Below are 26,347 nucleotides of genomic sequence, written 5' to 3'. Positions count from 1 at the left end.
CAACTCGTCCTCATAACCCAGTTTTCCAACTATGGATCATATGCTTTTTTTACCGAAGAAAAATGGACATTTGGGAATCAATCATATAAGGAAAGCAAGAAGGGTTTGTTTGTCATTTTACGAGAAAAAAAAAACAGAGAGCATTTTAGCATCAAAACCCCAAAAATGCCGTTTCCTCTTTCCTACTTGATGGTCACGTGCGGTCTGAGGTACGGCGTCGTGCTTTTCGCCCCCATCTTCTGCAACCACGACGCCAAAGGCAGAGCCAGAGAGAGAGAGAGATAACGTCAAACTCTGACTCTAATTTTGCATATCTCAGTATGGTTTCTTGCAGACATTTGCAGGCTTTCCTGAGACGGAGGTTCTCTCAATTATGTATAATAGAGGAGTATCGAAGGAGAACAGCTTTCTCTTCTGCAGTGATGGGGCGGTGACGATGAAGTCTATTCCAGGGCTTCTTCCTCACTCGTCCGTCTTTTCATTTTCCTTTGGCCATGCTCTCTGCATTTTCAACCCCAAACTGCATTTAAATGAGAATGCATTCATACGTTTCTTCTGCTGTTTCTGAGCTTTTACAGTACTGCCATTAATTTTTTCAGAAGTTGCACTAATTTCTTCTGTCCTGTATTTGTTGTTGCATTCATTACCTAAACCCTAATTTCCCCACCTCTTCACTTCCACCCTGCATCCGTATTCTCGTCTTCTTTTGTTGCCGGGTTCGATAGTTTGGTATTCGTCACTGGCAAAGCTTATCCGAAATCCCATCAATGGCTGCTCCTTATGCTTCCTCTGTTCCATCTCTGCCGTTGCCTTGTCCTAAGTCGCCCCCTCAGTATCCCGATTTGTACGGGAAGCGTCGGGAGTTGGTGAAGGTTCAGATGATTGAAAGAGAGATCGGTTTTCTGGAGGTGAGCTCTGCTATATCGATTCATTTGACTCTGTTTGACGATTCTCTTGTTGTTACCAATCTACATTTTTTCTTTGCCCGCTCAAAATTGCTGTTTAATACTTTAGTCAGATAGATCTTTTGGTAGTTGATTGGATCCTGAGTGAATAGTAAATTTTAAGTCCATAAGAATCATGAAACTGACTGATAAATAGTACCGGCAGTGGAAGGGGCTTCTCTGCCCATAGCTTCATCAAAAGGAGATCCTCGGTTCTTCTTTTTGCAGAAGATTGTTCCCCAATCAAACCCATTCCCGTTGTAGCCTGAAAATTTCTACTTATGATCACAAAATGTGGTATTGTTGAGTGATATTAAAGAGTTACTACCTTCGTTATGGGAGTGGAAGGGGCTTCTCTGCCCATAGCTTCATCAAAAGGAGATCCTCGCTTCTTCTTTTTGCAGAAGATTGTTCCCCAATCAAACGCATTCCCGTTGTAGCCTGAAAATTTCTACTTATGATCACAAAATGTGGTATTGTTGAGTGATATTCAAGAGTTACTACCTTCGTTATGGTGGCAAGTAAGCATGAAATCTACCCTCTTGTGATTATCTGCTAACTTTTCACGCTTGTCTAACTTCTAGTATAGACTTGAGTGAGGAATTCATACAAATATTTTCTGAATCACACTTTTTGTAATCGTTTTCCTTATGTTCTAAGTTTCGTTTGCGTATGTCTGGTTGACAACCTTGTATTTAACTCACTTCCCCTCTGCTTGAATCCAATGTAATGTTCATAGGCAATTAGTATCCAGAGTCAAGTGCCAAAATTGAAGAAATTTTGCATGTAGGTAGAAATATGCCACCTCTTCGTTCCTGTTGTGGCTCACTAAGTGGGGAGTCGAGGCCAAGCATTAGATGGGTCCTGCATAGGACATATCTTAGGCCATAAAGAAACCTGATGATCACACCAAAATTGTTGCGCAATGTTAAACTGGGAAAAGGTTAGACATTTGATGTAGAATAAGCTGAGATGGATGTTTTCTATTGTTCGCTTTGGGGCAATGACTGATTGAAATTACCAAGTCCCATTTAGCTATGATGATAATGATCTCCGGTCTACTGTCGTTCTAATGTTGTAACAACTGATGATTCAAAGATGTAATAATTATTATACTTATATATGTTAGCTCAATAACGATTATTGAAACTTGAAGGCAGAATGAATTCTGTATTCTGTTGTTTTTGTCACAAAGCCATGAAAAAAGGTGGGTCTGTTGAAAAGTACCAGAGTGAAAGATGAACGCTTTTCCTTTTTTAAATATTGTGAACGACAACTAAAATCTCAGACAATTTACTTGCAAACAGGAGGAGTTAAAGTCACTAGAAGGTCTTCAACCTGCCTCCAGATGCTGCAAAGAGTATGCATGTTCCACCCCCTCCCTTTTAATTCCTTTGTACTGTACTGTTTTCCTGTATTTGGCCTGTGGAAGGGAATTGATCTTGGAGGTCAAGCACACCATGTGCTTGCTTTTACCTTTGATTTATTCACATAGTCTATTGATCAGTAATTGACTGTAGGCAATTCTTTTGGCAGGGTTGACGAATTTGTAGGGGCTAACCCAGACCCTTTAATTCCTGTGTATGATTCTTTGGCATTAACCTTTCTTCATTGAAATTTATAATGTGATCAGACTTTCACAGTTTTCTTTTTTAGCAGAGATGGGAAGATTCGTAGATCCCATCGCCTCTGGAAGTGGCTCTGGTACTTCTTCTTGACCTTATGTAGTGTTTATGTTCTGTCTACTTTGGACTAATTAGCATCGTGTGGTTACATTTTCCTTCTTGAACATCAATAATATAAAATATTTATAATAACACAAAGCAAAGAAACAAGATACCTCTTAAAGGATGAGCATGGGGACAAAATAACTGGGAAAAAATGCATCTAGTTAAATATACATTTCAATGATAAGCATTTTTTTTTGGATAGAAACATAAAGCATTCTCTCTTCTAATTGGAAGGATTTTTTATGCCCAATCAGAGGGAATTTGAACATATAGTTGAAATTGGTGTATAACATTTAACTGATATTTATTCTCAAAATGGCTTTGTTAGGCTTATGCAAACGACAACATCTTTGCTTAGAAAGAATGCATTTGTGTCCTTATTTTTCCTTGTTTTATTTAATATCAAGAATCTAATTTCTGATTATTGTTAAGCTTTATTCTTTTTGTTTTATACTTTAATTCAAATTTTTTTGAGTTGATGTATGAAAAATGGTTTCTATGGCTTACAAGCTCCTACTTGTTGAGATGTTTATATAGTCCGTCAGAAGCATTGCGCAACAAGAAGAAGAAGAAGAACAACAAACTCAGCCTTATCCCAACTTAATGGGGTCGGCTACATGGATCCAAACAAAGCAAAGTAGGTAAAATTGCGGTCTAAACAAACAAAGGAGAATGAAAGAGGCACAACCCAGCAAGTCAGGAGAATCTCAGCTAAATGGGATGTGCTACATGGATCCTTTCCCTCCAATAGGATCTATCCGAGGTCATACTTGGTACAAGACGTAGACTATGCATGTCCTTCCTCACAACTTCTCATTTTAGGATTGCCCCTAGCTCTTTTAACTCCTTCAATCGAAATCATATCACTCCTCCTTATTGGGGTGAGTGAACAATAATTTTTTTGACAGTGTGGCTTGGAAGCTTCAAGGTTTAAAAAAAGGAAAACAGAAACTAATCTCCTATTAGCAATCCTAGTTACAATAAGAAAATAGAAACTAGGACTTTCTAATCCTAATTATAAAACACAAATAGAAAAGACACATATCAGCCAAATCACTGTTCGCGTGAATAGTGTCACGTGAACAGTACTTCAACACCCCCTATAGCTAAAGCATACTAATCACTTAGACCCAGCTTGGAACAACTTCGGCAAAAGGCAGGTCCAAACAGCAGCTTAGTAAACATATCACCAAGTTGATTGATAGTAGAAACAAACGGAGTAGAAATCAACTTCTTCATAACAACATCCCGAACAAAGTGACAGTCAACCTCAATGTGCTTAGTCCTCTCATGAAACACTGGATTTTATAATCCTAATTGATACACCTAAATGTGACCAACCAATGATAACACGACACATAACTCTTACTATGTGTGGTCCGATGGATACACTCGTCGGGTCAAGCCCACGTAACACCTGTCCAGCCCGGAGAGAGAGATTCAATTATTAAAGGATACTGTTTCCGCGTGGAAGGATATCTATCCAAATCCGAATATGTTGCAGTCAGTTAGCATCACACTCCTGTAAGGAAACTATATCCCCCGAGGAGCGGCAATTTGGAAACTCCTACCATTAAGGGACTCTCCCTAATTAGGGAAACACTTTCTCAGGGAGTGTCTGACACACGATCTCCTACCATACATGAAACACTCGCTGTAATGGGACTCTCCACCACCGTCTCTACTATTAAGATCACGCTATATATACTCAGGTATAGGCCATAACACAACTATCTTGAATTCTGATATTTTATCTGCTGCTAATGAGACCTGATTTAGGCATTGGAGAGTCCCCCACCGGAGAAGACCAGCTCTCCCTTGCTTACTTTATTCCTTTGTGCAGGCTACTCCACCGAAGGATCCCTCTAATGGTTTCTTGATGCAACACTAATTATAAAACACAAATAGTAGAGACACATATCAGGCAAATCGCTGTTCACGTGAACAGTTCTTCAACTGGCTCAATACTTGAGCTTATATATTGTGATCTGCCCATAGAGGCACCAGACGATTTAATGAAGTTGCTATGATATTGCTTTTTGCTAATTTGATTGTCCTATTGTGAGGATGAAGGGCTGAGAGTAATGTCCTAGATTGGTAGAGGACTAACTAGGATCCAGACAACCAGGATCTGATATGAATAGGTAGTCCGAATAGGTCAAAATAAGGTTTTAGGTCAACAATAGGGTTAGAGTTAGGGTTTGAGGTGTTGGTTATGCTAGGCAGGTGTAGGGAAGTCTATCAGTGAAGGTCCTGAGATGTTTTAATGAGTGGAAGTGTGTAAACTAGAATGGCAGCAGGTTATAGAGTTAGGGTTTTGGGTTTCTTGAAAAGGAATCAATGGAGTTTTAGGGTTTAAGACGAGTGGATGGTACTAGGGTTTGGATCGATTGCTAATGGGGCTTTGATGGTAATTTGATTCTAGTTTGGTATTGTTTTGATGGTTGGATTGGTCTGTGAAGAATTTTGGGTAATGGGATGATCTCTAGAAATAGGTGGGATGTTTTGGTTTGAATGAGGTAATTGGAAAACAGCTTGGTTCGAGTATTCCAATTGGGCAAGAGAATACTCGATCCAATTATGTGAAGGTGTTGTTAGCTGAATGTTGAGAATTTTGAGAGAAGGGATGGTTTCAAGAGATGGGTGGGAAAATTAGGGTTTGGGGTGGATTGGAGGATTAGGAGAAGAATCGGTATTGATGGGATGGGTCAAACTTACTGTCGTTGCAAGGGCAACTCAGTTGGTTAGAGGATCATGAATAAATCTTGAATCTTGATCTTGAACTTGAAGGAGATCTTCAAAGAGCTTGAAAGAAAGCTTCAAAGAACCACCCAGGCTTCACACTGCAAGGTGTTGATTGGATCAAACACTAATCCCACCAACAAACCACCCGGGCTTCCCACCACAAGGTGTCAATCAGATCAAATACCGATCTCACCAGCCTTGAGCAAGCACAAGACAAAAATCTTCAATGGAGAAGAAGAGCAACAAAAGCTTTTCATTATTATCAAAATTCATGTTCAATGTTTGCCCCCCCCCCCTTTATAACATCATATAAAAGACTCAAAAATAGACTCCTACACTAAAAAGGAAAGGCCTAACCCAATCCTCAACCTATTAGGTAACTTAAATTGACTAGGAAACTGAAATAAACTCAAAACAAAGTCCTTATTCAACCCCACTAAACACTTAAATGAAAACTATTAAAATCACTTGAATTGAACCATTGGTTGAACCGGTTCAATTTATGAACTAAAACTCCAAAATAAAACTAAGTATGGAACTAAAACAACTAATCCCATATGCAACCTAATTATCCCTATTTTAGGCCCATAAAAGTGGCCTATTACATAGAAAACCCATGGGATCAAAGGCTCAACATGTATATAACCCAACCCTAGACTTATTCCTAAGCAAAGAAGCCCAGTTTGGTGATAAAACTGCATCAAAGAGAGCCAAAACTCTAGGGCTGAGAGAGATGAATCTCCCTATCCCCCCTTTTCTATCTCTTCTCCTATCCTACTCGATTCCCAATTTGCTGCTGCTGCTGCTTGTGACTGCTACAACTGCTGGAGTGCATCTTGAAGACTAGAATCAAGTCCCCTCTCAGGTCCAGATCTGTTGCTGCTGCATCAAGCCAAAGGAGGACATTGATTACCCCATGGCTCTGCTGTTTGATTTGGAGAGCTAAAAAAAACACCACCAAACACTCCACTCAATCCCTGTTGCAGGCCATTTTATTTGCTGGATTGTTCTACAGAACCAACCTTCTATTTTCATCCCCAACTCATATCTCCACTTCTGTCCATCAGAGCTGAACCAAACTTGCAGCAAAGTTCCATCCCTTCAAGGCCTACACTCGATCCTCCTTGGAGCCCAAACACAGTGCTGGTTTACAAGTTATACACTAATTTTCTATTTTTGAGTTCTCTTCATATCTCAGCCCCTAGCCATCAGAATTGGCTGAAATTTGGAGTGTAGATTCTCTTCACCATCATCTCCACTCAATCTGAGTTTGGAGTTATTCTACATGCTGGTTTGGTTTGAATTCCTAAACCTTCTAATTCTGTCCTTTGTTGCTATTTTTGATTTGTGGGTTATTTTGGGACTTGGTGCAACGGTAAGGTTGCTCCATTGTGACCACTCAAGAGGATAGATGGGGCAATTCAAGTGAGACTCAATGTAGATCCAACTTTCTATTCACTCGTGGGATCCGGGCGGTCCGGAGGGGACCACCATGGCTCCTCTCTTCTCGAGAATCCATACATCCCTTATCAGTACATATATGAAGGTACATATTACATCTGTATTCTATAGTAAGCCTATATACTTTAATACTATATCTTTATAAAGATATATAAAGCACAATTTTGTGGATGTCTCTTCACAATAATCGTGATGGAGAAAATACCAATTCAAATTGAATGAATTCAAAATGAGTCACGGGTTGGAGTCTAGAAACAGCCTCTCTGCAAAAGCAGGGGTAAGGCTGCGTACATTATTACCCTCCCAGACCCCGCAGTAGCGGGAGCCTCGTGCACTGGGTACACCCTTTGGGTTGTTTTGGGACTAGGCAATCTAGTCTTACATTATAGCAGGGTGAAGTTGCTGCATCAGACATCCCTTTCATTTGTGACAATAACTAGAGTTCATGTATGCTACACAGCACGTAGTATATGATACACCACCCTTGTCTATCTGCTAGTTCGTCATGTGGCCATGGAGGGTTTGTAACTAACCAATCTCTACCTACTTGACTGTGAGAAACACATCTGGTTTACTTGTGATTGACATGATTGGTTGAGCATGGAATGAAATTTAAAGAAACATTACAGTAAGATGCAAGGTTATGTGTCTGAGAAATGGATCCCTCAGGCTGCTTGAGCTGTAATTTGCCTCTTTTTAGGCAAAACTGGATTTTGTTGAAACTAGTCGAATTTGATAAATAAATAAAAACTATACAGAAACTGTTATTTTTGAACTAGCAATTGTTTTCCAGTTTTTGTTTTGCTGGAGCATAAACCAAGTTGAGGGTTGAACCAGAACCAGCATATGAGGAAATGGTCTTTGTGGCCTAATTATCTTGTTTCTTCAACTTCATGGTGTTGGGTGCAAAAGTATACAGAAACAGTTATTTTTGAACTAGCAATTGTTTCCAGTTTTTGTTTTGCTGGAACATAAACCAAGTTGTGGGTTGAACCAGAACCAGCAAATGAGGAAATGGTCTTTGTGGCCTCTGTATAAATTATTTTATATCTTCAACTTCATGGTGTTGGAGGCAATTCCCTGCTTCTATCCTGTTTAGCTATAGGATTCAAACAATAGCTTTATCTGCCTAATGAGAGTCCTAACCTCCATCTTTTGTGATGATTTTGAGGTGCTTGATTCACACATATTTGAATTTGAGTAGTCATGATTAAAGTGGTTTCTTACCAATTTAAAATGTGCCCTCAACCCCCCCTCCCCCAATCTTTTTCTCTGGTGAGTAGTGGAAAGAAGTCATGCTTCAACTTGTCGTGGATTTGCTGCTACAGTAGTTGCTCACTTCATCTAGAATCACTAAGCTGTTGTGCCTGTCGACCATCTGTAAACTTGCTACGTTGCCACTGTCTCCACTTCTGCCAGTTGAAAAGAATATCTTGTGGTAAGTGTTGCTTTCTTCCTAATCTTTCCTGCCCTGATTGCTGCTCATGCAGCAGATGTACATGTTCTTGCCCTAAATGTACAAATTTTTGTTATTGTCCCAACTGTACAAAAACCTGGTGTAACCTTTGTTGTCTATGTTATTAAGAATGCTCCTGCACTCATTCCTATGTTATTTCTTGATGTTAGAATTTTATGCAATGGGAGTACAGGAAGTGCTCTAGTAAATTAAATCCAAGGTATAATTATTTAAATAAATTGATGAAGTAATAAACTATGATATGTTTCTACTGAAATATCTTTTTCCCTTTTTTCTAGAGGCTTTTATTATTTCCACATAAAACAGGTGGAAATGGAAAGATTTTCTGTAAAATATGATTTTCTGTTGGTTTTGATGTAGAATGTGAAAAATGACATTGAAAAACAAGATTTCATTGGAACAATTTACCAAAAAAAAGCAGGGGCAGGGTGTAAAAATACTGATAGCTTTCAGTGGAAAAGCACTTGCTGATATCAGTCAGGTTGGTTGGTAGAAACTCCATTTGTATGTTCTACGTTTCTGTTTTACCAAAATCTATCCTTAACCGGTAACAGATTGTTCGTGGGGGCTGCCCATGAATCTCTTGAGCTTGTCAGTTCAAAAATCAATTGGGGAAGATGCAACCTGTTTGAACACAAGTGTTGTTATGCCCGTTTATTTTGCTCAGGGTCAGGGCTTTGATTGGGAATTAGCTGCGTTCTTTGAATCTTTTACCACTGTAAGATGGTGGGAAAGGGTTGAGAAAGAAGGCCCTCTTCATATATGAGGTGGTAACCCAAGTAACACTAAGTCACTAGACTCACTACTGTCAAGTTCAGCCTTGTAGCCCTTTGTGAATTGTGAATCTAGCCAAGGGGTTTGCGTCTTCAATTTTCTCACTGATGTATTTATTGGAGGTAGTTTTCTGCCAGCATTCCCATGTGTCTATCTCTCAGATCCTCAAAACATTGGGGCAGAAGTGATTTTTCACTATAATAAGAGAGAGAGACTCATGGGAGTGCTGGCATAGGCCACACTCTGGGACAGAGTTCCTTTTCCCTATTAAAGGGAAAATTGCCACCACAGTCAGTGTGGGATTACCCCTCTCTCTCTCTCTTTGACACACTCTCCTTGATATGCGGAACCCCTTCCTGTGTCCCCATTGGTTGGGATCACTCTTGGTTGGGCAAGTGATCCCATGTTCTTATATTAAATGTGAAAGAGGGTTCTCTGAGCAAGTAGGGTATTTTATTTCTACATCTTCTCACTTGGATTTTTTAATGATTATATAAAAATTTTAATATAATAATTAAGGTGGGGAAGCAATGTACGGTTTTAGGCCTGGAGATCCTTTTCCCATTAAATATAGAAGTAGAATAAATATAGGGTAACTATTCTCAATATTTAATTAGGGCTGAAGTTCTCTATACCTGGAGAAAAAAAATTAGAACTACTGCCATCTTCAATAGATTCAACGGAATCTTTTAAGTTTTTAATTGTTTATGGGAGACGATTAGATATTGAGCAAATTATATGCACCCCCCTGGTGTTTAAAACAATAATATAACACCCCCCCCCCCCCCCCCGCGTTAGTTTGACATTTTACGTGCATTCCCCTGGATGATTGGGAGGTTTACAAATAAACCTTTACCGTTAAGTTGAAACCGTTAGTTGTAGTTAAATTTTCAAAAATGATCATATTACCCCTCATTACTATAGTTTTACCCTTTTACCCTCACCTTTCAAAACCTAAACCCTTCTCTTCAACCTTCCATCTTTCCAACCTCATCTTCCTCCATCTCACCGCTTTCTTCTCCGACGAAAGTGAAGATCATCTCTTTCTGGCAGAACTCCTCTGTTGAGGGACACTGTTGGAGCATGTCATGTAGCTTTCATGGATTTCGGACATTGGTCTTTGGGTAATTACATCTTTTAATTCCTATGAATCGGTGAGCCAAAAGGCAATATTACAGAATCTTGCAGTTGCAGCATCTTTCTTCCACCTGAAACAGGGCATATTTTGCCTCCAAAAAGAAGGAAGGTTTAGTGGAACCCATTTTTTTTTACCCCAAGTAGATAAGGAGAAAATCCAAATCGGTCTCGGGACATCCAAAGAAGCCCCTTTTCATGAGAGTCACCTCTCATTCATCACTGATAAAGAGAAGGAAATGAAGTAGGAGCAGGTGGAGGTCTACACATATCAACATTTGTACATTTTAATTTGCTTGGATTCACTCTGTAATGGTTACCACACATGTAAATCCCATACATGTGGGCAAAAACAAAAAAAAGAGATTTGGAAATTTGTGCAAGTTATCAGATTCGTTGCACTTCAGACTTGAGAGAGTATTGAGAAACATGAGCACGCTGAAATAAAGTCGGATTTGGCTTTATTTAAGATCTGATTTTATTCTACATAAATCCATCAAATCCACGTAATGTTTAGAGTTTTTTGTTAACCCTCATGGATACTACATTCTATCTTTATTTGGGGTTCATCACTGCAGCTAAGATCATCTAATTAGACTTCTCTTCATGCCATACGGTACTCTGTTTTTGGGTATTTATTTCTTACATCGATACTTGGACAAGAAGAACAGAGTAGACTGAGGGAGAGGGAAAGGAGAGGGAAAATATAACAGAGTAGAGAGGAGAGGAATTGGGAACTTGAAAATGGGGAAGAAAGCTGAAGAAGAGAACTGTGCCTGAATCTGTGTTTACAAGAGCTTTCGACGGATTAGGGTTTCAATAGCAGGGTGAGAACAATAGAATAGAGTAGGGAGGAGAGGGAAAGGAGAGGAAAAAGGAAGCTGGAGCCATAGTTAGGGGTGTAAATGAAGAGCCGAAATCCGTTTTCGAATCCATGTCCATATCCGTTTAGCACTATCCGAATCCGTCCGAAAGCTAAACAGATGCGGATACGGATAGGCTATTGCTATCCGAAAAGCTATATTTACATGTAAACGGATAAAATATCAGATCCGTATCCGTGTCCGTATCCGTTTAGCACTATCCAAATCCGTCCGATAGTTAATTGGATTCGGATGCGGATATAACACTATCCAAGTCGAATCCGATCCGTTTACATCCCTAGCCATAGTCAGTGAGGAAGGGGAGTGGGACAGGGAGAGCTAGAGGCGGTAAGGAGAAGGAGCCGGAGCCGGACCCTTAGAGAAGAAGAATGGGAGAAGGTGAGGAAGAGGGAGATGGAGAGAGGTGAAAGTACAAAAAAACCATCCATTAGAAAATCTGAGTGATAAAATCATTAAGGGTAAAAATGAAAATAGAATAAGATTAACCCTTTAGATTTTATCATTTTGATTTAAGATATAATAAGGATAAAATGGTCTTTTCATTTTAAAAACTAACAGCTCACTATCATCGTGACTTGGGAGCCATTAGAGACTTATAATAAAATGTCAAACTAGGAGAAGTGTTCTGTTATTGTTTCAAACACCAGGAGTGCATGTAGTTTGCTCTTAGATATTTTATTGATGGAAGCTTTGACGCCCGAGGGTGGACACTCAAAATGGTGCCTTACAGGGAAAAAGTTGAGTTAAGTAGTCCAAATGAGCGGAAATTTGTTTGCTTCGTGGGAAGTATTTTCAGTTCCTGTGGAAGAATTTACCTCATCTCATGGAAAAGTGATTCCAACACCTTACACGTCCACTTCAAACATTGTCATGTAGATTGATGATGTGAGATTAATCTGGTGTCCAAATTTGAATATAATTCATTCAAATAACTTCCCGTATTCTGCCCATTATTGTGCACTTTCTCACCACTTGGATTTTCAATCTTTGTTTTTCTTTATTTTTTAAATAATTTTCTTCAATATTTAGCCATGATCAAAGGATCGAACAAGAAATTTTTATCCGTTGCTGTACGCTCCAACGCTGCTGTGCCATCGTGCGGTGTAAGAATTAAAGAAATGGGTAATTAAAGACCAGAAGTCCCGCCCTATATCTTGCTGGTTTTAGAGGTTTACTTGTCCTTAAAAGGCTGGATCTTATCCGATTTGCCACATAGCCAAGAGAAAATGGAAAAATGGTATACTATACTGTGGGCCACGAGTGGTACATCAACGGTATAGAGTGAATTGCCTCGGTGGCCACATCACCGCTGTTGGGGGTGTTATCCAATCTTGCCTTGACTCATGATTGGGACCTTTTTTGTGTTTTTTTTTTTCCTTCATATTATGGTACTATTCGTCATTATTATTATTTTTTTCTTGCAAGCTTGGTTCGGATTTTATATTTTTTCAAATTTTTTCAAAGAAGGCTAACTATTCTCTGTTTTGTCACTTCATGAGAAGCCTGATTGGGACTTTGTAACAGCTCTTTGTTGTTACAAGACTTTCTTAACCCCCTAAAAAAATAAAACTTTTACAGGAGGACCATCAGACCAAGTATGCCCCCACAGGCCACAACCCTTTTTTTTTTGTTAAATTAAAATTTATTGATAAGAATGCGAAGGACACATGAAGTCGCTATTACAAAGATGAACAATCCATGGAGAGATAATCGGTCAAGACGTCATGTGCTGTAATGACATAGCCTTCCAGGCCAAGGCATCAGCCCTTTCTTTTTTTTTTGGGGTAAATTGAAATATATTGATAAGAATGCGAAGGATACATGGAGTCGCTATTACAAAGATGAACAATCCATGGAGAGATAATCGGCCAAGACGTCATGCGTGTTAATGACATAGCCTTCCAGGCCAAGGCATCAGCAACTTGGTGCTTCTTGGAATAAAGGTAACAGAGCAGCTGTTGGATGTCCCGAATAATCTAAATAGTGTGTATTGGAGGATTAGAAGCTGGGTTTGTGATGGAGAAGATAATGTCTTGGCAGTCGGTTCCCACTAAATCGTTAACAGTGATAGCTTGCAACACTCCTATGAGTCTATCTCTCTCCTCCCTATGTGAAAAGATACCTCTACCCCCCTTGTTTTAAGGAGAAGAGAGATAGATACATGGGAGTGCTGACGTAGGCCATACTCCTGTACAGAAAACTACTTCCCAAAAAAGAAATCAAAGCTTTTCCTTTGGATCAAACAAGATGGAAAATCTGTTATAACTAGTTTTCTCACTTAGGGTTTGTAAAGAGCATAAGGGTCATCTGGAACACAGAGAGAATGAGGGAGGCACGAGAGAGTATTTCCAGAGTGAGTGAGAGAGGAGATCGAGATTCAGGTTAGGGCAAGTACACCAGAAAAGTAGCAACAGCTTGTTGCCGTTGCCACTAAGAAGTCGTGAGAGGGATGAGTGAGAGAGGGAGGGATTCGAGAGAGGTTCTGTTGGGATTTTTCGTTCGATTTGAAAACCTAGGCAGATGAGTGAAATGGGTTTAATTTGAAAGAAATAAGTTCGATTTGATTTGTTTTAAACCGATCAGGTGAGGTTGATTTGAAATTTAAGATGGTTCAAATAAATCTCATCTGGATTTCAAAATAATTTGAATTTTTTAAATAACAATCGTTGAATGATTATCAGGTCAGGTGGTGTGCAGTAAACTCAAGGGATGAAAGTACGACCTTTGGATGTTGAGGATGTGGATCCACGATCTTTACTCTCTGCACTTTGTCTTTTTTGTGGTAATTACACTCTATACGCTATTATTATTTCTCAACATTCATAAACAACAAAATTTCAAAAAAACTGTCCAATCAAGAAGGCGATATTGTGTCCAACTCTAACCCTCTTTAAATTTTGAGATTCCATCCACAAATAATCAGGTGATGAGGTCATCACTTGCGAAGTATCTCCCCCAATTCTCTGGCTAAATGCAAAAATCTCCAACTCAGATCATTTTGAGATTCGTTCGACCAACAAATTGTTTTTTTTTTAGATTCCATTTCTCAATCAGGTGATGAGGTCATCACTTGCGAAGTATCTCCCCCAATTCTCTGGCTAAATGCAAAAATCTCCAACTCAGATCATTTTGAGATTCGTTCGACCAACAAATTGTTTTTTTTTTTAGATTCCATTTCTCCCCTACGCACTGGAGTACAAGTTATCAGATGATGAGGTCATCACTTGCGAAGTATCTCCCCCCAATTCTCTGGATAAAAACAGAAATCTCCCACTCAGAATCCGAAGAATAGCAGAAATGGAGGGAAGGATGACTATCGTTCCTTTCATCTCCTTCGTTCTCTTTCTCTTTTTTGGCCTTTGTCTTCTCCCGTCTGCGATCTCTTCTTCTTCTTCTAACCAATCTGGATCGGAGTCGGAGACCTTCATCATCCACGTTTCGTCATCAGAGAAACCGCCGCTGTTCACAACCCACCATCACTGGTACGCCTCAATTCTCCGATCTCTCCCTCACTCACCTCACCCTTCTCAAATCATCTATACTTATAATCACGCCGCCTCCGGCTTCTCTGTCCGCCTCACCCACTCTCAAGCAGCCCAGGTTCGCCGCTTTCCAGGCGTCCTCTCCGTCATCCCCGACCGGATCCGCCACCTCCACACCACCCACACCCCTAAATTCCTCGGCCTCGTCGATGCTTCCGGTATCTGGCCCAATTCCGATTACGCCGACGATGTTGTCATTGGCGTCCTTGATACGGGAATCTGGCCTGAGCGGCCCAGCTTTTCCGATTCCGGGTTGTCAATTGTACCATCCACTTTTAAGGGCATCTGCGAAACTGGGCCTGATTTCCCGGCTTGTAGCAGGAAGATCATAGGTGCCAGAGCTTTCTATAAAGGGTACGAGGCTGCCATGGGAAGGCCAATTAATGAGTCCCTCGAATCCAAGTCTCCCAGGGACACAGAAGGTCACGGCACCCATACCTCATCTACGGCCGCTGGATCTGCCGTTGAAAATGCTGGTTTATTCAAATACGCCGTCGGAGAAGCGAGAGGGATGGCCACGAAAGCGAGAATTGCCGCCTACAAGATCTGCTGGAGCGTAGGTTGCTTCGACTCCGATATACTCGCCGCCATGGACCAAGCTGTTGCCGACGGTGTCGATGTTATCTCTCTGTCCGTCGGAGCCGGTGGCTATGCCCCTCGTTACGACCATGATTCGATTGCGATCGGAGCCTTCGGAGCCGCCCAGAAAGGAGTGCTTGTGTCCTGCTCGGCTGGGAACTCTGGACCTGGTCCTTCCACTGCTGTCAACATCGCCCCCTGGATTCTCACCGTCGGTGCCTCTACCATAGATAGGGAATTCCCTGCGGATGTGGTCCTCGGTGATGGAAGAGTCTTCGGCGGAGTCTCTCTTTACTCTGGCGATCCGCTCGACGGACAGAATTACCCCCTTGTCTACGCTGCCGACTGCGGTAGCAGGTATTGCTACTCCGGGGATCTGGATTCCTCCAAAGTAGCTGGGAAGATTGTTATCTGCGATCGCGGCGGTAACGCGAGAGTGGAGAAAGGGAGTGCAGTCAAGACCGCCGGCGGAATCGGGTTGATAATGGCGAACACCGCCGAGAGTGGGGAGGAGCTCATCGCCGACTCTCATCTCATCCCTGCGACCATGGTTGGTCAAAGCGCAGCTGACAAGATCCGTGAATACGCCCGATCGAATCCATCGCCGACGGCCACCATTGTCTCCCGGGGAACGATGATAGGATCCTCACCCGCTGCTCCCAAAGTCGCTGCCTTCTCGAGTCGTGGTCCCAACCACCAGACGCCGGAAATTCTCAAACCGGATGTGATAGCTCCCGGCGTCAACATCCTAGCCGGTTGGACCGGCGCAGTTGGTCCGACCGATCTGGAATTCGACCCTAGGCGTGTGGATTTCAATATCATCTCTGGTACCTCCATGTCCTGTCCTCACGTTAGCGGGTTAGCGGCTTTGCTCCGGAAGGCCCACCCGGCATGGAGCCCAGCTGCCGTGAAATCTGCCCTCATGACCACAGCTTACAATCTCGACAACGCCGGCCAGAACATCAAAGATCTTGCGAACGGCGGGGAATCCACACCGTTCGTCCATGGTGCAGGCCACGTTGACCCAAACAGAGCCTTAAATCCAGGTTTGGTGTATGACATGGGTGTAAATGATTACGTGGCATTCCTTTGTGCCGTTGGATTCAATTCAAAGCAGATAGCGATCTTCGTTAGGGACCAATCTCCTGTGGACTGTGCTTCGTACTCACCGAGCTTGGGTAGTCCCGGAGATCTCAACTACCCATCCTTCTCTGTCGTTTTCAAACCAGGAAGTGACGTGGTTAGTTATAGTAGGGTAGTTACAAACGTTGGGAGTTCGTTGGATGTGGTATACGAGGCTAAGGTATGGGGTCCATCGACAGTTAAGATTACAGTTTCGCCGAGTAAGCTAGTGTTCAGTGCGGCAAATCAGAGCTTGGGATATAGTATCACATTCTCCTCCTCCGCCAGCTCGATCAATGATCAGACGGCTGCAATGTCAGCGGCTTTTGGTGGGATTGAGTGGAGTGACGGGACCCACAGAGTGACAAGCCCAATCGCAATCAGATGGAGTCAGAGCTACGACTACGATATCTCATCTTATCTGTCCAATAGTAATGTGGAAGCAGGGAAATCTGGGCTCTAATTATTTGGTTTTCTAGAGGATGAAAAAGGGTAAGAAGTATTTCACACCCTTAAAAAAATAATAGTATAAAAAAAAAAATAAAAAAAAAAAAGGAGGGGGAGAGGGGGGGGGGGGGTTACAGGATCCTCTACAGTATTGGTGGGGGCGGCGGTGCACATCCAATGGCACAGCATAGGTCAAGTGGCACACATGTCCTCTGCTATGCCGTCGGATGTGCATAGTCACCCTGCCGGTACTGCAGAAGATTTTAATATAGGGGAGGGGGAGCAGCTGCTTTATCAAGTAGAGAATATCGATTGTCTATTGTTTATGTGAAATTTTACGAACATGTAATTAATGTATGTTTAATGTAATCCAACCTTGTCTATTGTTTGTGTAAAATTTTACGAACATGTAATTAATGTAATCCAACCTTGTCTATTGTTTGTCTATTGTTTATGTGTAAAATTTTACGAACATGAATTGATGTATGTTTAATGTAATCCAACCATATAATTGGTTTGAATTGGTCGTATAAAATTTTTATTTTTTATTTTTTTTTGGGTAAAGAGAAATTTTATTGAAGACAAGGAGTGGATTAGTGGAAAGAGGTCAAACTGCTTGTCTTGATGTGGTTCCAACTTGGAATACATGACGAGGGACATATTGGGTAAATAGTGAAGAATCACGGGGAGGTCGAGACTCGACGAACAATGTTTCATCGATTGTTGTAAAATCGTATGAGGTGATCATTGAGAGGACTATACTGGTCTAAGTTGGCCTTGATCAAGCGTTGTCCATGGTATTGAGTATGTTGACTCTACTAAAAATATGCCCGTGATAGTTGGTATAGAGATGAAGAAAAATTGACAATTGATCATATAAAATCAACAATAAAAGAAAGAGAAGCAAACAAGTTTGCATCAGGTTTAGAAGAATGGGATTTGTCCGTCCCAATTAGAATCGATATAGATCCATTAGAAATCCGCCAAAATATGTCCTACCTCAAAGATCTAGTATGATCAGTGTTTTAGTAATCAGTATTGGGATCGGTATCAATCTTAGTTAATATCAATTCGAATCAGTATGTACCCTAGTCTTGTATCAATCCACCGATATGAGATTGGCTAGGTATCGATATCGGTGTCTACTTATACTGACACGAAGGTATGAATAGATTGACTCGGATGGATTGAAATTGAGATTGGCCTCTGCCGATTCCTATCCCAATTCTTAAAAATACAGGATGTGCCCACAAGAAATTTGGTTAAAACTGGCTCAGTGACTAACCAGGAAAAAAGTTGACCCTTTGCAAATGTAATTCAACTCCTCTACTTCCGCTTACCCCTACTGCCATGTGCACCCTACACACAAGCAAGGCGGAATGTACTGCCTTACTCTTGCCTGAGCGACTTGTCCAAACGGGAGTAAGTCGGTACTTTTCGCTACGCTTGTGTGTGGCGGCGCACGGCAGTATCGAGCAGGCAGAAGTAGAGAAATCGGATCCGTGCAGATGTGCAGAGAAGAACAACATAGATAATGTACAACGGTGTATGTAGGACTACATTGGTGGTGGTTAGGGGTGTAAATGAATAGCCGAAATCCATTTCCGTATTCGTGTCTGTATTCATTTAGCACTATTTGAATCCATCTGAAAGCTAAATGGATGCAGATACGGATAGGCTATAGTTATCCGAAAAACTATATTTATATGTAAACGGATAAAATATCCGATTCGTATCCGTGTCCGTATCCATGTAGCACTATCCGAATCTATCTAATAAATAATCGAATGTAAATACAAATATAACACTATCCAAACCGAATCCGATCCATTTACAATCCTAGTGGTGGTGCAGCCAAGGAATATGATAGGTGGTAAGACCTTTCCCACCTATTACGGTTTAAGGTGAAGAGGGCCAGAGGGGGTATATAGAAGAAAGATGACCGATGTTGGGGGATGTTTATGAAATTAAAAGCCACCGATGTTGACCTTTGACTTGCAACATGTCAATATTTGTCCACCTCTCCGAAAAAGGGCGAAAAGAATCCTTGATGACTCGTTTGAAAAGAAAAATAGTGAATTACGTCCGTTGGCTTGCTTGTCGATTGAACGAGACCAAATTTTCTTTTTTTTTTTAATTCAGAGAAATGATAGGTTGACATCTGTTGAACAATAATTGTTGCACTATGCTATTTGCCCAAGGATTAATAGTTTTCAAACACCATTTATTAGTTACATTATAGGGAAAATGTTCTTTCTGTGCCGGGGGTGTAGGCTGTGCCCAAACACATGAGAATAGGTGCAATGATCACTCTATCTCTTGAGTGGACCTAAACTCTTGTCTAAGTGAGATTAAGTTATCATTTTTGCTTCCGAATGAGAAGATCCTCACACTGGACAAGCGTACTGGGCAGAGAACCCGACAGAAAAAAAATTCTACTGATTTGTTACCTCATTCCATGAACACGTGTGAATCTCCCTCTCAAAAAATTATTAAAAGCTGTAGGTGAGTAGGTGACCCACCTTGAATATCTTCTCCAAATAATGCAAATGTCTCTTCTGCAAATTAATTACAAATCAGTATACATTACTTAAGTCATCTATAGTCAGTTCTGTTTCGTAAACAAATCAACTTCTATCGAGATGTGATGTCAACCACAAATTATAAGGACACAAAGAGTACTACAAGACAATGACTTTCCATTATTTCCACGGCCCCCTCTTAATTCAAAAGTAATCTGGACCTCGCGTCATATTCTTTGAAATTGTTTGCTTCAAAGAAGAGAGCAAGAAGAGACAATAATGCTGCTAGGGGTCCTCCTATATAGGAAAAAGGGCGCTGTTCTTTGTGCCGCAGTTCAGATTGCGCTCAGGTACATGAGCCTACCACTCAAGAGGACATGGTGGTTATTACACCCACTCTCATGTGTCTAGGCACAGTCTGCATTGTAACACAGAGAACATTCTCCCATAAGAGGGTGATAGATCCCATCCGAGAAGAGTGTTTGGGCAGGAGTAGGATAGTTATTTCAGCCCCCTTGTTAAAGGAACTGGAGAACTGGACCGGACAAGAAATTAGAGGAGATAAACATTGTGAATCAAAGACCAAAAGATTTCAACTAAAAACCAAAAGATCAAAGAAAAGAAATAGCGTGTGGATCTCCCTTCCAAAAAGTTTAGGGGAGTTCCATCACTTCCAATCCAATAATTGGAACATGAAAGGCTGGAAGCCTTGGAGAAAAGAGGCGTTGCGTATACACCTAACCGTCACAAGTATGGTGACGTGCAAGAGAATGAAAACAACAAAAAAAAAAGCCATAGTTTTCTTAAGGGGGCCAGGGAGGGTTCTTTAAGCTGACGGAGTGGGGAAGCCAAACCAATGAGGAGTATGGATCACGGCTCATCAATAAGGACAGAAGGGAGGGATATGGTATAGCCTACCCCTCTTGCTTTGGGAGTATTTTCCTTTTTTTCTTTTTTAAACTAGTTTCTAATACACATGATGTGAGGGTTGAGGTTTCCTAAAAGGCAACCTGGCCTGCGCAATAGAAAGGTTACGGAAGCATCAATAAAGCGGGATTTTTATCTTTCACAAGTGGTGAAGTAGTCATTTCATGCCCCTTTCTGTTTAAACACAGAACTCATGCTGTCTTATAGGGTTTTTTACCCCTTATTTGAGAGAGGGCTTGCTGAGCAAGCGGCATAGGAGGAGTGAATCAATGAGCTACAACAAAATAATATCGTTCATTGGAGGACAGTAAGGTCATTAATTGTGAAGGTAAGAGAGATAGACAAAAAGTGCTAGTGTACCTTGCCCCAACGGCTAAGAGAACTTTTTCTTTATTAGAGTAAACTTCTTGTACACCCCTTGAGGTTTGTCCGATTGTCATGTACATCCATGATTTTTTTTAAACCTTATAACTTACAGAGAAAAAAGGAGAAGGAGAAGAAGAGGTGGTGTTGTTATGAACGCTGGTTCTCCCAAGCTCAAGGAGCTTCGGCCATGGTTTTCCCCAAAACCCTTTTTGGTTCCTCCTCCAAAACTGTTTTTTTTTTTTTTCTTAATGGTCATTTTAGTTTTTGCTATTTTGGAAGAAATGTACAAAGACTATTTTGGTTTTTTACATTGTAAAACTAACACTTAACTAACACCGTGAAGTGCATGAGTCTGTAAGTAAAGTTTTAAAAATTATGGGATGTACGGGACAATAGGACAAACCTTAGGGGGTGTACAAGAAGTTTACTATTTTCCTTATTTATTTATAAGAGGGAGGTTCCTCACGATGCTAGTGTATGAAGGTTTGCAATGTCATACCAATGTCGTTCATTTCCTTTAGTAGTGGCTGAGGAGAGAGAATGTTGGGGGATAGTTAGAGAGGAGAAAGAATTTGGGAGTGCACCCCATTCTGGCATCATGGGAAAATTTTACCCTCCATTTATTTAGGAAAAAAAAGTGTTGCCCGGCAGCATTCCCCTACACCCTCTCACATGAGGCAGTGAAGTGACCACCCTATCCCTCCACTTGGATCCCTATGCGTGTGCTCCCCTTAGCTTCCATGCTAGCACAGGTCCAGCAGCTGGGCAGGAAACCCCTTCCCATTTCTTTATTAAATCCTATGATTTTCCTATGGAATGGTAAACGTTTTTAACTTTCAAGTCCATTAGAAGTAGGGGCGAAACTTGGCTACGTTTTTTAAAACCCAGCCCAGCCCAAAGTTCTCTTAGCTCAGCCCAAGCCCAACTCGGTCATGAGGTCAGACTGAGATATCTTAGCCCAGGACCAAACCTATGAGCTCAGCCCAACCTAACCTTGATTGATCTAGATTAGGCTGGGTTGGCCTTGATTGGCTCAAACCTTTGATGGAATGGGAAGTAAATAGTAATGGATTTCTTCCTAGTCATCCGAAGGAACTGGGAGGTTAGTTTATAAGTGTAATGGTGTCTATACGTATATGGTCATGTACCTATATATATAGGTACCTATGATACCCCTTTATACATGTATGGATGCCTATGGTGTTATGTCCACTAAAAGAGTTTTGAAGAAGCTTTTAATGCAACAACGGAAGGTAGTAAGAAGCTAAAGCATTATTACTACATTACCAACAGAATACTATAAGAGTATTTGGACATAGAAATAGAGAGAGAGAGAGTTTGGTTTAATGGTGCCTAAATGTATGGGCATATACCTATAAATAGGTGCCCATGATGCCCTTGTATATATGTATGGGTGCCTATGGTGCCTCTACACATGTATAGGTACAAGTGATACACTTTCAAATCTTTGCAAACTCCCTTTCTACCAACACAGCCAGTGTAAATTTGATTTCGTAATCAAGCAAAGCAGAAGATGGAAAGATGGATTTTGAACCGTTCATCACAGTTGTGATTGCGTCCATTCGTAAGAGACTGGGCTTCGAACTTGGTATTGCTCGTTACCCCAAACGATCCACCCGGACTCCGGACCCGTTTCAACCCGATTCATCATACCCTTCTTTGCCACGAACGTGACTGTGTATCTCAGCTTCTCCCCTACCTCTCTGAACACAAGCCTAGTGGGAGTGACTTTCACCTCTACGCTTGGGGACCCACACACAGTAACGTTATAGGTGGAAGAGGCAGCCCCGACATTGGTCAATTCTCTGGTGTACTCGACGACCCACCGGGTCTTCTCAAACGACACCGAGAACGATGGGTAATTGAACTCAACCGGGTCTTTGAACCGCCGGGAACAAGTGACGTTGGGCCGCTTGGTGATGGCTTGAACGTGATCGGTGCTGTTGTCTAATGAGCAGATTAAAGCAATGTAGTCTGCGAGGGTAGCATCGTAGACAAGGCCAGGGGAGAGGGCTTTACGCGGGTCCACATGACCCGACCCATGGGCCCATGGTGTGGAGAAACCACCACCTGCGGCGTCGCGGAGAGGGGATTTGGTGTTGTCGTGGGTGTAGGCAGTCGTCATGAGCGCGGATTTGATGGCAGTTGGGCTCCAATCCGGGTGGGCCGCCTTGAGCAACGCAGCCACCCCACTGATGTGGGGACACGACATTGATGTACCTGCATTATTCCAATCCAATGGTATGGTTCGTTAGTTATCATTCAATACTGTGCATTCTTTTCCTTTTTTATTTGGGTTAATAATACTGTGCATTCTAAGTAGACTTTAAGGGTGTCAAATTTCAGCACAAACCGGTCGAGTCGATCAAAATTGATCGGCTCAGCCCAAACCAAATCTATCCATTGGGCCAGTTTTGGTTTAGGCTTTTATCCAATCGCAAGAAATCGAACAAACTGGACTGATCAAAATCGAAAATAAAAAAAAAATTCCTTATTTTTTTTTATTGATTCCAAGTTGTGCACAATGTCAGTTCAAAAATGAAATTGCACCACCCTTCACATATCACTATTCATGTGAGGGGGTGATATGTCTTATATGTCTGCCCCTTCTCCCTATTGTCATATTTTAAAGAGGATTTTCTTATTCGCCTGAAACTGCACACTGACATTGTACGAAATCTTCTCCCTTACTTATGTATGAAGGGATAGAGATTACCATGACAACTGAGTACAATTTCTCACCAATGAGGGGTAGGAAATCTACCATCCAATAGGGCATTTTAAGAAGGTGAAAGAGTGTAGAATCCACAGGTGGGCTCTGAAAGGGTTTGCGCAGGAATCTAAACACTATGTTGTGGCAATCTATTCTCCTATGAAGAACCAAAATTGAATTGCTAACAACCCCAAAGAGCATGTTAAGCCAAATAATAAAAGTTCGAATAAAAAAGAACTTTGGTTTCACAATTTGGTTTTAATTTGGTCTATTACCAACTCAAAACCAGTTCCACCTAATTGTAATCGGTCCGGAGTCCAGACCAACCGATTGATACCCCTAAAATTCTCTCTCTCTTTGTTATTACCTGACATGATATTGAACCGGGTCTTCATGGTGTCTTGCGCAAGACCAGTGGGTCCCACCAAATCCGACCACCCAGCCAAGATGTTAACCCCTGGTCCGATCAGGTCCGGTTTCAATATCTGGGGTGTAATCGTGTTGGGCCCTCTTGAACTGAATGCGGCTACCACCGGTGACCGACGTACATTCAGCACTGTCCCTCCAAAGCTCAGTAGGACCGTCGGATTTGGATCGGACACCACATATTCCCTGATCATATCCCCTACTTTCATTTCCACCGACACCGCCGGTATCATATGGCAGTCTGCCACCAACACCTCCCCACTGGCCGCGGAATGGGCCAGTATCATCCCCAATCCCCCGGCGGCGCGTACCACCTCACCCTTCTCCACTCGCTCATTGATACCATTGCCGCATAACACCACCTTTCCACGAACCTGCCCCGGTTCAAGCGAACCAGGCAAGCAGAAGCTGCTCGAACTGTTGGTTTTATCGTAAACCAAACCAACCGCTTTCGAACCCATCCCGGTTGCCCTGTCCAGCCCCACGCCGACGAACCGTTTCCCATTCCCGAGCTGAATGTAACCAGGGAAATCACGATCCAGAGTTCCGGCGCCGACGGTGGTCATCCAAGGAGCCGCATTGACCACCGATGCCCGGCCGGGCCCAGTATTCCCACCGGAGCTGGACACGAAGATTCCCATCTCCAAAGCCGTAAATGTTCCGATGGCAATTGGGTCACGGTAGTAAGGTTGTGGCTTACTTCCGAGGGAAAGCGAGAGGATATCAACACCGTCGGCAATGGCACGATCCATTGCAGCGAGAACGTCGGAACCAAAGCAACCGGTGCTCCAACACACCTTATAAGAGGCGACACGAGCTCGTGTGGCCATCCCGCGAGCAGTACCATTGGCGTAGCCGAGGAAGCTAGCGTTCACGACAGGTGACCCAGCGGCGGTACTCGTCGTGTGAGTGCCGTGTCCGACTTGGTCCCGAGGCGAGTCTATCTCCTTAATTTCCTTCTTGAATTTCCCACCTGAGGCCATTAGGTAGCCCTTAGAGAAGCTACGAGCACCGATGAGTTTCCTGTTGCACAGAGAAGGGCTGAAATCGACGCCGGATTCGCACTGGCCTCGCCATCTGGAAGGGACTTGGGCCATTCCCGAATCGTCGAAGCTCTTGGATTCAGGCCAAATGCCGGTGTCGAGGAAGCCGATTATGACATTTTCGGAAGCTTCGTCGAGATCCTGCGTGGGGTGACCTGCCCACAAGCCATGGTCTGTGTCAAGGCCTAGGAACTTGGGGGTACGAGTGGTGTGGAGGTGGTAAACAGAGTCCTGGTACACACCCAGAACAGAGTAGGATAGGCGGAGGGACTTGGCTTGGTCAGGGTCGAGGGAGGCGGCGAAACCATGGTAGGCGGTGGTGTAGGTGTAGAGAAGGGAAGAAGGATGGGATGAGAGGGATTGAAGATGGGAAACGTACCAATCGTGGTGGGTGGCGAAGGATGAGGGCTTATGGTGATGCTTCATATGTACAATGTAGGTCTGCTTGGCTGCCATGACATTAAGAAAACAGGAAAAGAGGAGAAGAAGAAGAAAAAAGACGGAATAGCAGGATAGAGAAGCCATCGTTATTGCAAGCTGAGATAGGGATGATTGGAACTCAAGAACTTCAAAAAATGGGAATAAGATACAGAAGCAAGAGAGTGTGATAGATAGATAGATAGAGAGTGGGGCTTCTCCTTCTCTTTCTCATAAGCCACAATTACGTGAAGAATCCCACTTTCATGGTTTGAGGGAGGAAGCACAAGTAAATGAATGACCATTTTCAGGCTATCTATTCTCAAATTTGCTTATCATGATTCCTCGAGATGGTACCAATCCAAAAGCTCTAAGGCCTCTATGCTGGCACAAGAAAGTGCAAAGCTGGTCCCAATTCGGGTCGGATCCCTCTACTGCCGAGTTCCCCGTACTGTACCCTATGACGCAGACACAGTATTACAGTAAGGTGTGCAATGATCAACATATCCCTGCCCGAGCGCCTTGCCCGAGTGGGGGTAAGGCAATCATTTCACGTCCTATTAGGCCTTTATTTGTAATTGGGTCAGGTTGTGGGTCCATTACATGTATGGGGTTAGAATTATTACATCACCTTTGGAAATACCATTCCGCCCTACACAAGCAAATTGTTAATAAAATTCTAAAGGAAAGAAGAACTTTGTATGGTCGTGTGGCCCTTGCACAAGCATGGGGGCCAATGAGGGAACACGTGGGTGTTGAGGTTGAATGTGTCTTGTATTTGCGGATCCACATAATTAGTATTAGGCTTGTGTTTGTAACTTGATCATGCTTTGGGTTCACTACAAATAAAAAATGGTAGAATTATAGTTGTGTGAGAATGAATGTTTTTGGGTTCCCTATATATTGTCTTTTATGGGAAAAAGCCTAAACACAAACAACGGGGAGATCACTTTGTGAAGTGAAAAGTGGAGTAGAAAGTTTTCCTGGATCAATGAAAAGTCTCTAGTTCTCTCATCGTGACACTTGTTTCTAAGCACCAATTTTTTTCAAACAAATTTTATTTTGAAAATAAC

General features: G+C 42.1%; 3 protein-coding genes across 4 annotated transcripts; 2 read left to right on the top strand and 1 right to left on the bottom strand.

Moving 5' to 3' along the window:
- The first annotated feature begins 695 nt into the window (after positions 1 to 695).
- LOC122667974 (guanine nucleotide-binding protein subunit gamma 3) lies at positions 696 to 8,628 on the top strand. The gene is made up of 5 exons (XM_043864479.1): positions 696 to 908; positions 2,252 to 2,304; positions 2,481 to 2,525; positions 2,604 to 2,648; positions 8,164 to 8,628. Exons 1-5 carry the CDS (start codon positions 768 to 770, stop codon positions 8,462 to 8,464), a joined length of 585 nt encoding a protein of 194 aa, XP_043720414.1. The 5' UTR covers positions 696 to 767; the 3' UTR covers positions 8,465 to 8,628.
- A 5,783-nt stretch (positions 8,629 to 14,411) lies between these two features.
- Positions 14,412 to 17,166, top strand: LOC122667971 (subtilisin-like protease SBT1.4). The gene is made up of 2 exons (XM_043864475.1): positions 14,412 to 16,878; positions 17,121 to 17,166. Exon 1 carries the CDS (start codon positions 14,447 to 14,449, stop codon positions 16,853 to 16,855), a length of 2,409 nt encoding a protein of 802 aa, XP_043720410.1. The 5' UTR covers positions 14,412 to 14,446; the 3' UTR covers positions 16,856 to 16,878; positions 17,121 to 17,166.
- Positions 17,167 to 22,214: 5,048 nt separating this feature from the next.
- On the bottom strand, positions 22,215 to 25,386 carry LOC122667972 (subtilisin-like protease SBT1.8). Of its 2 annotated transcripts, none has more exons than XM_043864477.1 (2): positions 23,753 to 25,386; positions 22,215 to 22,892 (listed from the first exon to the last, which is right to left on the bottom strand). In XM_043864477.1, the coding sequence occupies exons 1-2, from the start codon at positions 25,380 to 25,382 to the stop codon at positions 22,216 to 22,218; spliced, it is 2,307 nt and encodes a 768-aa protein (XP_043720412.1). In that variant the 5' UTR covers positions 25,383 to 25,386; the 3' UTR covers position 22,215. The 2 variants fall into 2 exon arrangements, with proteins under 2 accessions (XP_043720412.1, XP_043720411.1); XM_043864476.1 differs by having other exon boundaries at positions 22,215 to 22,895; positions 23,756 to 25,386.
- Between the last annotated feature and the right edge of the window lie 961 nt (positions 25,387 to 26,347).

This window comes from Telopea speciosissima, chromosome 7, assembly GCF_018873765.1.
Source record: "Telopea speciosissima isolate NSW1024214 ecotype Mountain lineage chromosome 7, Tspe_v1, whole genome shotgun sequence".
Classification (NCBI taxonomy): Eukaryota; Viridiplantae; Streptophyta; class Magnoliopsida; order Proteales; family Proteaceae; genus Telopea; species Telopea speciosissima.
Note: the sequence above shows the minus strand (reverse complement) of the source record. Positions and strands in the feature narration are given on the sequence as shown.

Coding starts and splice junctions, on each gene's coding strand:
- LOC122667974 (XM_043864479.1), top strand. CDS start 768: ATGGCTGCTCCTTATGCTTCCTCTGTTCCATCTCTGCCGTTGCCTTGT. Junction 2,526..2,603: donor CCAGACCCTTTAATTCCTGT/GTATGATTCTTT, acceptor CTTTTTTAGCAG/AGATGGGAAGATTCGTAGAT. Junction 2,649..8,163: donor CGCCTCTGGAAGTGGCTCTG/GTACTTCTTCTT, acceptor TCTGGTGAGTAG/TGGAAAGAAGTCATGCTTCA.
- LOC122667972 (XM_043864477.1), bottom strand. CDS start 25,382: ATGGCTTCTCTATCCTGCTATTCCGTCTTTTTTCTTCTTCTTCTCCTC. Junction 22,893..23,752: donor GTTCAATATCATGTCAGGTA/ATAACAAAGAGA, acceptor ATAATGCAGGTA/CATCAATGTCGTGTCCCCAC.
- LOC122667971 (XM_043864475.1), top strand. CDS start 14,447: ATGGAGGGAAGGATGACTATCGTTCCTTTCATCTCCTTCGTTCTCTTT.